This window comes from Hyperolius riggenbachi, chromosome 10 (genome assembly GCF_040937935.1).
Source record: "Hyperolius riggenbachi isolate aHypRig1 chromosome 10, aHypRig1.pri, whole genome shotgun sequence".
Classification (NCBI taxonomy): Eukaryota; Metazoa; Chordata; class Amphibia; order Anura; family Hyperoliidae; genus Hyperolius; species Hyperolius riggenbachi.
In genome coordinates this window covers 72,628,705-72,644,732 of record NC_090655.1, presented here as the reverse complement: position 1 = coordinate 72,644,732, position 16,028 = coordinate 72,628,705, and the positions used below count along the sequence as shown (strand labels likewise).

At 42.1% G+C, this 16,028-nt stretch overlaps 1 protein-coding gene across 1 annotated transcript in view; it reads right to left on the bottom strand.

Moving 5' to 3' along the window:
* PLCE1 (phospholipase C epsilon 1) overlaps nt 1-16,028 on the bottom strand; it is a 465,913-nt gene that overhangs the window by 118,040 nt on the left and 331,845 nt on the right. The window contains 1 exon segment of the mRNA XM_068255587.1: nt 483-1,155. Within this exon segment, the coding sequence (XP_068111688.1) occupies nt 483-1,155 (673 nt within the window).

Sequence of the window (16,028 nt, the reverse complement as noted above, 5' to 3'; positions counted from 1 at the left end):
GGATCCAAGCATTCAGGTTTTGGGTGGTGTTGGTTTCTTGGGCCACTTTTACACGGATGGTTAACTGCTCGTTTGCCGAGCCTGGCTGCTAGCCACAAGCGCCATCTGGCTGCAATTGCACAGAATCCAATGGCAGGGTTTGGTAACACCACGTGTCTGGTTTGATTCCCGGCAGCAAAAAAAGAACTCATGTCGTGTCTGTGCATAGCAACCGCCGTGCTCAGATGCAACTCCATGGGGGAAGAGCAGCAGCTGACAAGCAGTTATTTTACCTACAAGCGGAAAAGAGGCCTTACTGAAGTGTTTCATTTGCCATATTTGACCTTCCCAATACCAACTGACCTCTAACAGCGGGTTTTAAATTTCAGATGAAAATGAAAAGAACAAAAAAAAAAAAAAATCAATGGAAAGCACAAACCAATATGATTTCATGTAATAGTATCATCTTATAAACAGTTTAAATAACAAGATAAGGAAATTACCTGGTAGAGACTAACATACTGCTTCCTCAGCCACTGCAGTCTCTGATCGGGGAAGTGTTTGATCTTCCGAACAGCTTTGGTTAACTCCAGCAATCCATCATAGATCGTTTTAGCTGTGTACTTTGGAGCTACAAAGTGCATCAGCTTGTTTTCAGTAGTGTGTAGTCCATAAAGCAGTGTGACACCATTTTCTTCCACGTTCATATTACAAAGTTTATTTTGAACACACACGGTGTGTATATCGATGCCCGGATGTCCCATATAAACAGCCTTCACAGAGAACAAGTCCAAGAAGCCATCTGTGAGTCCACTTATTCCAGCATTGGCCAGAAACTGAAACTTGGTCTCTGTAGCGCTACCGGGGATACCTAGCTTATTTTTAGCGTTCGCAAGGCAAGTTGTGGAGGGTTTTGTCCAAGTTAGTGTACTATTGTCTGGTTGAAGCTGAAGAAAGCAACGAACGGAAATATGGGTTTCCTGGTCGTAGCGGATAACTGTCACTCCTTGCAGAAGGAACTGGTAGACATCAGCTCTGATTGATAGAACATACCAAGGAACCAGTTCTGTACCGTGGCTGAATGCTTTCTGCTGTTCATCAGCCCAATGCAACTCAAAGTCCTTGGGCTGTTCAGAAACATCACTTTCAGAATCAGACAAATCTCCCATAATAAATCTGCAGATAAAAAATAAAGAACTGATATCAGTGTATTTACTCTGTCAAACTCTCCAAATACCAAATTTCTTAACAAGACCAATGCATGCACAGATGCCTTAAATCTATCCATTTACTCATTCTCCATGTTCAAATTCACAAATATTACTTAACACATGCAAAGTCTGCTTAACCTTCCCAGCGTTCAATTTCCCCAGGATTTCTGTGCAAACAGTGATAAAATATATTTGTAAAACTTTTTTTCCCCTGTAACTTGCCAAAATGTGTCAAGCAAGGGTCTAGTATACAGTGCAGGAGAGTATTGATGTGTATGCATGTTTATACTGTTCACAGCATGTTTTTTTGAACGGACATTTCTGTCCATACCGCTAGGGAGGTTAATATCAAGGACGACAACATGCACACTTTTCAGCAGGGCTGTGGAGTCGGAGCAATTTTGGGTACCTGGAGTCGGAGTTTGAGTCGGTGGTTTCATAAACTGAGGAGTTGGAGTCGGATGATTTTTGTACTGACTCCACAGCCCTGCTTTTCAGAGCATATACAGTGATATATGACTTTATATTTAGAGTAAAAAGACAAGTAGCAATAACACAGATGTATAATGCGTGGGCAGGTACGGACATACCATGCACCTACTGTATAACATCTGGTGAAACTTTTTGCATTATGGCTTTTATAATGCTTTTATAGTAGAAGCTTACAATAGTCCTGGGTACCAGTAAGTGCGTTTAAAGTTAAGATTACTCAGCCATCAAAATCTATAAAATGTTGTGGAATTTTGGACCTGGTACAGGATGTTACTGGCCATACCATTTAATGTGTCTTTGCTTAAAAGGTACCCACAACCCTCAAAGTGGAACTAAACTCAGAATTTCCTCTCTACTGTAATAACATGAGCTTTACATTTTGTATATTTTACTGTAGGCACTCCTGTGAGATTGACCTGAAGAAGGGGGCCTGATCCCTGAAACGAATTGTCTATTGCCCATTTTAAGTGCTCCAATAAACTTTCTTCAGTGCTTTTCTTTATTAAACTGTTTTTTAACAATTTGTATATACTGGGCGCCTTCAATAGTGCATTTGGTGAGGTTATAGTTTTTATGGCTTGACCTTCAGGGCTCTTTTACACTATGGCTGTGCTGTAAGTAATTCTACCGCTAGAGGCCACTAAGTCAATGAAAGTCTGTGGAGACTTTCATAATTCCGCAATGCGCTGCAACAGCTGTAGTTCATTCACTGCATATCCACCCCAACAGCATCCCTGCATTACCACATGATCCATGCCTACCACAAGGATTATGCAGTAATGCAAGTCTATGGCAACGCAGTGAGTGTGAACGATGGAGCACGGTGTGGGGAGCATGCACAGACCATCAGGAAACCTGGTGACATACTTCCTGTCCAGCAGGGAACACATTACCTCTACGCTGTCTGCAAAAGAGTAATGTTAAAAGGGCTTTGGTGTGGTGCAGTTTTACTGTGGCGGGCTCTCCCACCGTGGGAGAATCGTGCTGCATGACTGCCTGTTCTACAGTACTTGGAAATACCTAGTTGGGAAGTCACCTCCCCACAGGCTCCAGAGGTGGTTGCAAGTTATTGCAGCCCACCTTTGTAATTATCAATTTCTAAGGATTTATACACCCTTTTGTCCAGAGAAAAAAATACATATATCCAGGCACATCGCCTCTAGTTAGGACATTAAATAAGTTATTAAGGAAAGGGAGGTGCTGAAGGGGGTGTGGCTAGAAAACAGCAAAAATCTATTAACCCTTCGCACTCTCGCATGCAAATGTTCAAACAAATGCATTCACAGATTCACTCATCCAGGCACAACTGTTATCCCTACAGCTAAGTTAAAAGCCGGGGTCTCAGTTCACAGAAGAATGCATCCTTATGCTTAGTCACCTGTACTACGCAGAAGTACCCAGGTAAACATCGGTGTCCTAACTCTGGCCCTGTAACATGCATAGTGCAGACATGCAAACACATTAATTGCATCAAACCTATCAATGGATTAGGAGCACACATCCTGACGTCCTCTCCTGGGACAGACAGTGCATCTTACCAATCGCACAAGGGAGCTAACGTGATGTGTCCATGTGCACCATGCACATACACCAGCATAAGCTGTGTGCATGCTGACAAACATATACAGGGGAAGGAGGGAGTGTACTGAATTAGACCCTAGCCACAGGGGTCAGTAACAAGAAAAAAATACATATATCCAGGCACATCGCCTCTAGTTAGGACATTAAATAAGTTGTTAAGGAAAGGGAGGTGCTGAAGGGGGTGTGGCTAGAAAACAGCAAAAATCTATTAACCCTTCGCACTCTCGCATGCAAATGTTCAAACAAATGCATTCACAGATTCACTAACATTAACTTAGCTGTAGGGATAACAGTTGTGCCTGGATGAGTGAATCTGTGAATGCATTTGTTTGAACATTTGCATGCGAGAGTGTGAAGGGTTAATAGATTTATGCTGTTTTCTAGCCACACCCCCTTTAGCACCTCCCTTTCCTTAATAACTTATTTAATGTCCTAACTAGAGGCGATGTGCCTGGATATATGTATTTTTTTCTTGTTACTGACCCCTGTGGCTAGGGTCTAATTCAGTACACTCCCTCCTTCCCCTGTATATGTTTGTCAGCATGCACACAGCTTATGCTGGTGTATGTGCATGGTGCACATGGACACATAACGTTAGCTCCCTTGTGCGATTGGTAAGATGCACTGTCTTTCCCAGGAGAGGAAGTTAGGATGTGTGCTCCTAATCCATTGATAGGTTTGATGCAATGAATGTGTTTGCATGTCTGCACTATGCATGTTACAGGGCCAGAGATAGGACACCTATGTTTATCTGGGTAGTTCTGCGCAGTATAGGTCACTAAGCATAAGACTGCATTCTTCTGTGAACTAAAACGCTGGCTTTAAACTTAGCTGTGGGGATGACAGTTGTGCCTGGATGAGCGAATCTGTGAATGCATTTGTTTGAACATTTACATGCGAGAGTGCCAAGGGTTAATAGATTTTTGCTTTTGTCCAGAGATACGGCACCATCTGGCTCCTGGTCTTGCTTATTTTATCCTGTCCTGTGATTCTTGGAATACCAGGAAAATGTTGTATTCTCTTAGTTGGTGCAACCACAGAAATTTGAGTGTCCTAGACAACCTTCAGTAGCCCACAGGCTGTACACCACCTGACATACTTTTCTGATGGGCTCTTAATGACACACGTTAATAAAAAAATATTGCATAACAAACATATAAGATAGAAACTTTCAACATCAAGAGCTCAGTTGTGTCTATCCTCCTGTTTCCTGGAACAGAAGAGTTCCCCACTGCTCATTCTTTTCTGAGATTTGCTTGGGTCACTATAGATATGTTTGGGCTCGCTACATGATAGCCGCTGAGCAGCGGCATCCCCACAGCCACTCCGATCGCCTCCGGCGATCAGAGTAAGCCGGAAATCCCGTTCAGAACGGGATTTCCTGCTGGGCTTCCCCGGTTGCCATGGCGACGGGGCGGGATGACGTCATGGACGTCGGGACGTCAGAGGGAATCCCGATCCACCCCTGAGCGCTGCCTGGCACTGATTGGCCAGGCTGCGCAAGGGGTCTGGAGGGGGTGTGGCGCAAAGCGGCAGGAAGCGGCGAATCGGCGGCGATCGGAATATGCACGCAGCTAGCAAAGTGCTAGCTGCGTACAATAAAAAAAAATATGCAAATCGGCCCAGCGGGGCCTGAGAAATCCTCCTGCGCAGGTTACCCCAAGCTGAGCTCGGGATAACTGGCAAGGAGGTTAAACAAAACTCCTGCATAATTTCACCTGCCTTAATAAGGCAACCCTACTAGCTCACAGTTGCACATAATTAAAGTGGTGTTAAACTCAGCATTCCCTCTTTGCCCTAAGACATTATGTGCAGCATAAAATCTACTACTACACAAAAAAATTGTAGCAGAACAGCATTCATACAGTTAAACACGGCACTTTGTTCTTCAGTGGAAAGCTCCTTGCTTCAGTGAAAAGCTTCTGGCTGCCTCCAAAGAGGTGATAACATATTTTGTTTACATTCCTTTGTCAGATACATTCAGTAACCATTAGCAAAATGCAGACACTGAACTCTCTCTCGGCTTCTAGTACCAGTATGTGTGCAACTGAAAAGTGAACACTAGATAGATTTTGATATATAAATATAGCAGCTATGCAATAAAAAGCATTGGCAGCTTTCAGAGCAGATAAACTGTACTTTGGGAATTTGCACACAGACAATATCACTTGTGCACAAAACCCTATATGATAATTGTATGGGTAAATAAAACATAGGGAAACACATGTTTATTAAATGTTATGATAGAGTTTTATTCCACTCTAATACAGGGCACACAATCCCTCTTACAGCACCGCTGAGCCTGCAGGTGATCTAAAGAAACATTTTAGAAAATGGATTTACCTGCGTGTTAGTTGATTGTTTGCTGGACCAAAGATCAGAACAATAAGTAACATGTTGAGGTTGCTTACCAGCCCATTCTAGTGTTAATCTATTCCAGTGAATCTGTCCACCCCTAAATATTGAATATATTGCTATGTCCTTATGGAATTTGAGCTCAGCATTCTATGAATAAATTAACACAGGATTCTTTCAAAGGAAATACATCAATAAAAGCTTTGAACAAGTCCACAAACAGCGCAGTTTCAAAAAGCCAGCCCTATTTTAGCGCAATCAGTAACACACTCAGGCTACAGTTAAAAGTTGAAGCTTGAATCACCTTTTCTATCAAAAGTTCGTAAATAAAAGCTATTTGTGTAAAATGACACAATGACAATTACCGCTGAACACACGGCATGCATATCTAAATCTCAATTTATAGATGCAATTCAAGTCAATTAAACAAAAAAACACCCTTATGATTAAATAGGCAAATGTTAACTTACAGAACACGATTTGACTCATGGTTTTTCTTTGAGCTATAGTTAAAAGACCAAAGGAAGACCTGTTTGTTAAGGGAACATGATTTTTCTAACAAATTATTATTAAAAATATTTTTTAAAGTGAATCAGAGGTGAAAATAAACTGCTGAGATAAACAGTTGTATTTATCCTCCTACTCCTAAAAATGATGTGTTTTTTAGATATCCCATGGTTTACCATAATTTTGTATTTCAACATTTTCAAATTGAATGTTTTGTTGCCTCTGCTCAGTGGCAGTCTATTAAGCTTCCAAGAGTTAAAATGCATGAACTATTGACTTTTTTTTTTATCTCCTCCAGCTCTCAGAAGTAGTATACTGCCAGGAAAACTTTTATGGTTGTAATCTGCTTATCAGTGATGTGTACTATATTCCCCACAAGACAGAAGCCGTCACATCCATGCCTGAAAATTAACTCTTTCAGGCAGCAAAATACAGCAATTAAAACAGCCTAGTTATTAATATGTTTTGCACTATACATACAGGTTTATCTCATCATGTAACATATAGCCTCGGGTACACTTTAGAGGGCACATAAAATGAAAAGAAATGATTTAAAACTACTTAGGCTAGCATTGACTATGTTAGCACTGTTGTAAATTATTCACCATCTGCAGCATGTCCTATCTGTAGAGAGGGTAGAGTGAGCCATTTCTTCACCATACTAGCAGCTTTCTTCTCTGCAGCTAGGACTGCAATACAGTTTGAAAAAATAATAATAATCCTAACATGTGTATAGCGCTTTTCTCCTGTTGGACTCAAAGCACTCAAGAGCTGCAGCTGCTGGGACGCGCTCAAGAGGCCACCCTGAAGTGTTAGGAAGCCTTGCCCAAGGACTTCTTACTGAATAGGAACGGACCCTAGCCAGGATTTGAACCCTGGTCTCATGTCAAAGGCAGAGCCCTTGACCAGTACACTACCCAGTCATCTGTTATGTTTCTATTGCTTCTTCCGATTCTACCACAGACTAGCTTTAGTATACAAGTTCTTCCTCATTTGCACCTATGGCAGCCAGGATGGTTGAAAACGATACCAAAAACAGAAGAGGTGTTGCAGTGAAGGAGCCAGGAGGTGACAGACTCCGCCTACAAATGAAAGGTGCTTTATAGCGGACTGAAGCTTTAATTAGAACATGCCTCTGGGTACCCTTTTCTAGTCTGCAGGCCCGATACGGTAATCATGCTTTTTAACTATGTAAATATAACTTTGTTGCATTTTTACAGCTGTATATTTTGTCTGATTAATATTTCATTTCCTAAATAACAGATTTCTAGGATGTGGACTACGGTGTACATAAATCCAAATACTTGTAATCGACGGCAGTAAATTCAGTCTTTTGACAAGAAGTGCTCTGTGCTGCGCTTTTTAGGCTGATGAATGCTTCAGCGTATAAGTCATTAGCATTTGGGGCTAAAATGCAGCATCTGCATAGCAATCTCATCACAATGTGCATAGTGGAGAAAGAAGCCTTAAAATTAACCAGTAAGGGCAGAAGCCCAGATAGTTTCACTGCTCTTGTTAAAGGAAACTGTAATTCACAAGAATACATGAAAAAAAGGTGCCTGGAAAAAAAGAGCGCAGGGCATTACCCCTAGTAGAATATCGCTTAAATTATCGATATTCTACTGCTGGATTCCGATAGTAAAATATCTGTAATGCTTATTGATATTTTACTATGGCTAAACCTAACCCTACTCTCACACAGAACCCTCCCTCTACAGATGCCTAACTTCCACCCCCCGCCCCCCCAGGTGGTACCTAACAACCCTAAGACCCCCTTCTCCCTCCCCTCCCATTGCCTAACCCTAAGATCCCCATGTCTCAAGGTGGTGCCTGACCCTAAGTCCTCCCCAGTTGGTGCTGAATCCTAAGAAACCCCCTTCCCCCCATGGTGCATAACCCTAAGACACTCCCCCCAGTGGTGCCTAACCCTAAGACCCCCCCCAGGGGTGCCTAACCTCAAGACCGCCCCTGGTGGTGCCTAATCCCATGTACCCCACCCCGCCTAAACCTTAACCTCCTCTGCCGCAAAGAAAACTCAACTTGGGTGCCCGGTGGCGCCACCGCAAAGCTGCAATTAGCGGCAAACTAGCTAAATTTTCTTCAATAAAATCGTGGGTGGCAGGGATTCTATCGGATGCCTATGGGAGCCGAACTTCAGCTTGTTTGCTGCTAATCATGTGCCACCGAGCGTCAACATTTATCTTCTTTACCGCATATCGGGGCCATTATAAAAGCCGTGTTTTGCAGCAAACAAAGTACATTTCGGCACCCGATAGCTATCACTGCCATGCACCCAAATTTCCATTCTTTGCTGCAAATCGTGGCTTTTGTAATAGACGTCTATGGCGGTGCCATTTTTTCCATAAGGGCGCCTGCGCCCTTTTTTCCTGATTCGAATTAAGAACCCTATGGCGCTTGCAGTATTTTATTTTCTTTTAAAAATGACAGTTGTTTGGCTTGCATGCTGATTGTTTGGCTTTAATAGAGTTTGAGTCACACGACTGAAACATGCATTCAGCCAGTGGAAGCAGAACACCAGATCTGCATACTCCTTCTGGGTCAGCGATTCAGAACACAGTAGCAGCAGGTTATTATCAGTGCCACAGTCAGGCAACCAGCACTTGTGTGTAAACAATGGTACTGTCCGCCTCCCTCTCAGTTCAGGTAATCAGAGAAGAAAAGCCTAGAAGTGTCATCGTACAGTACACAGCGACGATGACCTACATAAACACACACAAAAGAACTTCAGAATTCTCAGTCCTAAATGGCTGAGCACTTGTTCCAGGCGAGTGTCTCGCTTCATTGCGAATCCAGGAACAAGATGAACACCACAGAGCTTAGATCTGACAAAAAAAGCAATGTTATTTCCCACATTTCTATCCTCAGATCTTCTGATCAAAGCTGGACTGTGAACCAACAAACCTTACAAAATAGTTTGCAAGCGTTACATACTTTCTTTGTGTTATACTGAAAATAATTAAACTTTACAGCCCAGAACGAACAAGGCAAATGTTCAATAGCAATCAGGATAAGTGAATAAATACACAGTGTACATAGTAAAGGGGTGGGAAGAATATTTCTTTAATGTGCCAAGCCCTGCAGTACAAATTACATTCTCTCCTCTCTGGATTCTGCTGCTGGGTGTGTCAGCCAAGAGAGATCACCTGACACACAAAGCAGGAAAAAGAAACAGATGCCAGACTACATTTCCCAGAATCCTTGTATTACAGCAAAAATCATAAGTCCATATTAGGCGATAAGACTTTGCAGTTCAGAGGAAGAAAGCATGAGAGATTTTCAGTCATTAACACAGGTAACTAGTAATGGAAGCATGCAATCAGTTTGGTCAGGTGAGAGATATGCAGGTCTCTGATTTGCTAGTCATGATCATGTACTAAAGCAGGATGTGGTGACAGCAAATCAGAACTTTGTAAATAAACAAATCACATGCTTCTCCGTGAGTTCTCCTAGATATGACCTTAACTAGGTCCAGCTCTAGAGGTTATTTTTCTGTCTGAACAAGGGCATAGAGATGCAACAAGCACAGCTACACAAAATTAAATTTTAACCACTTTATCCACCACTGCAGTATATCTACGTCCCCTGTGACTTCATCTAAGCCATGAGGCCGTAGATCTACATACTTTTGGAAATATCAGTAGATATACGTCTTGTAGCAGAAGCAGTGCTGTGCAGGATTGGGCTTGCTCCTGTGCACACTTCCAGCACTGATGCAGCACTAATTGGTGAACAGGAATATATGTTTCCTGAGCGAATGGGATTGATTTTTACCATTAAAAATACTTTTATTTTCTCAGTTCCTAGTGAAAAATACATTCTGTAGCATTATTTCAGAATCAAATATCTTCACCATAAATTGTGACAGGAACATAATCTAAGTTTTGTGATAAGCGGTAAGAATAGCCAAACAAAATGTGTGTTTTTTATCTATAGTAGCACTTTTTATTTTTAAACTGGATTTGGTAAAACTGAGAAATAATGTGTTTTTTTCAATTTTTCCCCTCGTTTTCCCATTAAAATTCATAGAAAACAAAGTTGCTCGAGGGAAAAAATGGCATACAATGAAAGCCTAAAATATATATTTCATTTCTGTGTCTTAAGTAGGGATAAAGTTAATTCTAATTTAATAAGGACATAGCTAAACTGTCAAAACTGCTCTGGTCCATAAGTGGGAAACAAGGTCTGGATGCAAAAGTGGTTAAACATGAAAAATTAATATCATGGGTTACATCGATAACTTATATCAAACAACACGATTACTTTCAGAATTTGCCTTGTTTTGGAGGGGGGAAGATGAGACACAGAGGCAGGTTTCCTGGTCCATGACATGGCTTTGTGTCCCCCATGCACCACTCTCTGTCCCCCCCCCCTTTCACGCCATACTGTCCCCCCTTAAGATTGCCGACATGCAGCTTGTCAGCAATCTCAAGGGGAAGGGGCATTCCACTTCTGCAAAACGCCCACTGGGGGCGTTCCTAATGTCCCTTCCCCAGCTCTCAATGGGCAGCTGTGCCTCTCCCCCACAGCTCCGCTCTGTGCCGAGACACTCTGGCCAACAGAGCTGCAGCGTCGTGTCCCTGGAACCGAAAGCAGAGGATTTCTGGCCACAGGAGTGTTGGAGAGCTGCTCTGCACCGGACACATTGTTAATATCGCATAGGCTTAACATTGAAGTGCGACTTTCTGCGTTACGATTCCTTTACATCACACGTACCACAATACTCCACTGTGAACGCGGCTGTAAAAGCCTTGTGTGGTGAAACCTACGCTATTGTCCCACTGCAGGGGTTGTCATGTAGCATAATCACTCCAGCTAAAATTCCACATTTCATATATTATATCCCATTTACATTTTGTAGCAAAAATACAATTATTATAGGCCTAGAACAATTTGTGCAATGTTAGATGTATTAAAATGCCTTCACTATGGATGACAAGCTCATCCCTGCTCTCGACTTGTACCAAAAAGAAAACAAACAAACAAAAACTAATTATTAACAAGACCTGAAACAAATATCTGTTTTGCCATCAGTTTTGGGGCACCTCAGCCATATCATCTACCAGGCGCTTTTTAATAATATTAAGACAAAAATTCAGCAAAACAAATTATTACCCTGAAATGAGATTCAGAATTGCAGGTAAATGAAATAAGCAGATGTGAGCAGGAAACCGCCGGCTTATTTCAAAGACCAAAATAAATTACTTCCCTGTCTTCTCCGCCGCACTCGTCCCTCGCTGTCCTTAAAAATGTCATTACTGGCCTTGACTGACGTTCGCTCCATGCCACGTAATTCCATAACCGCACTAATGATTGAGAGCATTACAATCTAAACTAATTCTGATGCTTTTCTGTACGATTCTTACATTTTATAAAAAAAAACCTGATGCATATTTCTTCATTATTTTTACTGGAAGACAGCAGGACTGTGTCACAGGCATAAATCAAATCATCAATCTAGAATGAAATAAGCGGCGTTACTAGAATAGGGCTTCCGACAAGGCTCTGGCATCAATCACTAGAGGATCTGTAGGGCGGGGCACTCGGCTAAACAGGCTCCGCCACAGAAAGATGCTCTGATACGTGTGTATCTCACAGAGCCAGCTAGATCTGTGCTATGATTTATACAGCTTGTCACGTAAGGTAGAAGTTTTATGCAGAATCGCAACAATCAACACTTAAAGAGAAACTCCGACCAAGAATTGAACTTTATCCCAATCAGTAGCTGATACCCACTTTTACATGAGAAAAATAATGATTTTCACAAACAGACCATCAGGGGGCGCTGTATGACTGATTTTGTGCTGAAACCCCTCCCACAAGAGGCTCTGGTACCGTACGGTACTCTGGGCAAACTGTCACAATGTAACAATGTTCAGACAGGAAATAGCTGTCTGTTAAAGCCAGACCAGCTAGAAACAGCTCCATAATCTGCCCACAGTAACAATGTCACCATGTAATACAAGTCAGAATGTGAATCTGGGAGAGGAAAGATTTTACAATGAGCAAACACTGACTAAATCATGTATACATAATTATTGTAAAAATGAAGCACTTTTTTTATTACATTATTTTCACTGGAGTTCCTCTTTAAATGGCTCCTCCAACCACCTGGCTGTAAATGTACATTATCCCCACATACGCCTGTCTGCAAGTCATTACTTGACAACCAAACATCTCCTGACAAAGTGCCTCTCTGCCTGTTTTATATCTGCCTGGCTTCTGCTGATGGATATTGTTTGCTTCTTGTTAGTTCCAAAAACCCAAATGACGCTAAGAAATTGTTCATGAAAGTGCATTTCTTGTGCTACGTTTATAGCATAACTAAAGTGCCATTTAAAAAGTAGTAGAACTCTAGCTAAAATACTAAAGTATCTGCAGGGAAAGATCCTCACCTTCTCATTTATAGATTTAGTCAGTGTTTGCCCATTGTAAAATATTTCCTCTCCCCGATTTACCTTCTGAAATGTATCACTGGTGGTGACATCTTTCATTCTGCCACGTGATCTGTATAGAATGTTCATTACTGAGAGTTCTATGCACAGACGAAGAGAATGCTTGCTTGGCAGTTGAAGAAAGGTGTTACTTCCCACAATGCAACGAGGTTCACAGACAGCAGACTGTCAGGACCAGGGTCCTGACATCACACTATGGGAGGGGTTTCACCACAATATCAGCCATACAGACCCCCCTGATGATCTAGTCGAGAAAAGGTAAAGATTTCTCATGGGAAAGGGGGTATCAGCTACTGATTGGGATGAAGTTCAATCCTGGGTTATAGTTCCTCTCTAAGCTTGGAATTAGTGTCATCTTATTGGTCATCCTTACCGCTTCCCTGGTAGAATGCTAGCAGGTCCTCCAAAGTCTGTTAGCCATTTCACTGACAGCCGATTTCTCCCTGCACTTCAGTAGTGATCATGCAGAGATCTCCGTTTCCAGTCACTATCTGTCCTCCAGAGTGACATCTAGAAATAGGGCCATATTTCTGGAAAGGCCACAAAGGACCGGGCCTTAGGCAGCTGCTGCCTAAAGGGGCGGGGGAAACATGGATAAGGGGTTACACAATATGGAAGAGACGCCTTCAAATTGGGACCAACATATGGAAGCAGAGGAGCTGCACATGGAATGGGAGGGACACTGTTGCACACGGACATGGATCAACAAGAAAGCTGGCCTAGGGGAAGAAAAAAGTCCATCCGCAATCTCTTTTGTGAGTGCAGAGAGCTAGTGGCCATCAGCAGTATTTGACATAGAGACACAGGTATAAAGGTAGTCAGTGATAATAATAATTGCAACTTGCATGCAAACTGCATCCAGCTTGGAATTGGACCAATCAAAGGAAATGCCTGTTTATTTGGACTGGCCCAATTCCAAACCTGTAATTTTCATTAAACTTGCATGCAAGCCCAATTATTTGCATTTCAGTGACCACCCTTACTGGTGAGATATGCAAGGAATGAAACAGCCATGGATGAGGTGAGTATACCCTATTCTATCCACTGGCACATACGCTCATACTGTTGAAATTCTACCTTAATAGATTATTCTCCGGCTGCTGCAGGGTGAATAAGAGGGTTGCGGTCATACAAAGGTTCTTCCTAACATTAGAAGTACCTGAAAGGCACCATCTCTTTTTCATAATTCAGCTCTGACTACAGCACTTAAATGTAGGAAGCCACAGTGACTACGCTGCAGGTAGCTATGCTGGATTGACGATCGCAACCTTTAGCTAAGTGTTTAATAGTCCGAAGCACCTTTAAACAATGCCAAATTCTTCATCCACCCACCTTTGTCAAAAGGAATTTATTGAAGTACAACTAAGTTATGTAAAGAGAGAAGGCGACTGTACAGTAATTCATGGGAGTTACAATGCAGATTTTAGAATGAGGCTTTTCTAACTTTAAAGTGGGCCTGAACTCAGAACTTCCTCCCTGCGCTAAAAGATAAGCAACAGCATAACAACATTAAAAGAAAAACCATTCTTTGTTGCAGCTGATTGAAATCATGCAATAAATATGCAGTGTGTACTTCCTGCTTTCATGTGATCAGACATAGGGTTAGCATCCTGTGTTTACAAAATTAGCTGCTCTGCTGAGGCAGCCAGCTGAGCTGACACAGCTGAGAGATCAAATTACAGTTGTGATTAGTCACAGATGAGGGGGAATTAGGTTAAACTCTCTAAATACCAACAGGGTGCATTTCTCTATGTGCAAGACTTCAGGTCCACTTTAAGAATTGATCAAGTGACCTCATTCCCTCCATTTCTGGGTCTGGGCCCTTTTGAACCAACTCACGTGCGCTGGTTAGAGGGGGCAATGATTGCTCAGGTTCAATGTTGCTAGCTCTGCTGAGGTCACGGCCAAGAATGTTCTTGGAGCCGTCGAGCTCTTTAAATAGCAGCAAGTATCATGGTTGGGATAGGACAGAGCAGGTCAGGGAAAGAGGTTTAAAGAGAAACTGTGACCAAGAATTGAACTTCATCCCAATCAGTAGCTGATACCCCCTTTCCCATGAGACATCTGTTCCTTTTCACAAACGGATCATCAGGGGGCTCTGCATGACTGATATTGTGGTGAAACCCCTCCCACAGTGTGATGTCAGGACCATGGTTCTGACAGTTTCCTGTCTGTGAACCTCATTGCATTGTGGGAAACAACAGCTGTTTACAGCTGAGCCCAACTGCCAAAAAAGCAAGCAGCATCTCCTTCCACTAATATCACCTGCCAGCAGTACAAATGTTACCATGTGATAAATGTCAGAATGTAAATCAGGGAAAGGAACGATTTTACAATGGGCAAACACTGACTAAATCATTTATACATAATTATTGTAGAAATTTTTATTATATTATTTTCACCGGAGTTCCTTTTTAACGCTCCAGTCTCTGGCGTTGTGAAAGCAATGGTGGATAAATGTTCTGAGGAGGACACTGCTCCTCACTAGGTATGATCAAAGGGATGCAAATTATTCTGAGTTGATGCAAATTAATGTACATTTTATGCAAATGTATGCAGTTTGAAAATGCCAAGTTTAAAATGATTGGTCCTTTTTCAAGCTACATATATTTGCATAAAAAGGTCAACAATTTTGGAAGTATTTGCATCTCATTGGTTATCCCTACTACTCACTCTCCTGTCTTGTTAGCAAGATGCAGCTTTTCTGGGTTGGGACATAAAGCTACTACACAAACATGGCCAGAGTAGTTGGTATCATTCAGATATACTGTACATGGAAGATAATCGTAGAAGCGCCCATCACCTTTTAGTAAAAAGGATTCTATAAAATTCCAGGCAAGCTTTTAGTAACTTTAGTTCATCATCCCCAAAGCGCAATGAGAGAAGTATGAAGTGTTAAAAGCTATAAATATATTACTGTATTAGTTTAGCTGCATTGCTGCTTTGTTTGGCCCCAGGAATGGCAGGTTACCCTTCACAATCTTAATAGAACCTGCAGTCCAAATCACACCCACCGCCTTCCTTTTGCCCACAGTCTGCACCACTCACCTAACTCCATTTGCCCTAAAATAAGTGGGAGAGAAGGTGAGCGGTAGCTTGGTCACAACATCCTCTCCCAGAAAGGATAGCTGCTCACCGGACAGAGGAACAAAAAGAAGAGGGGGAGGGAAAAGGCAACTGGCTATTCACTAGTCAGGAAATGCAAATAATGTGAATTAGTTCCATGCTTCTGGAACATAATAAACTGTACAGGCAGATCGCTACATACACCCTTCACATAGCAGCAGTGCTGGGCAATCTCTCCACGAGACAACACAAAACAAGAAAAATGCCAACAGCCCGTCGTATGAAGGTAAAATCCAGTTTGCTTTATTGGTACATCCAAAAACACAGGCTGGTAGCTGACGCATTTCAAACACACAGGTCCTTT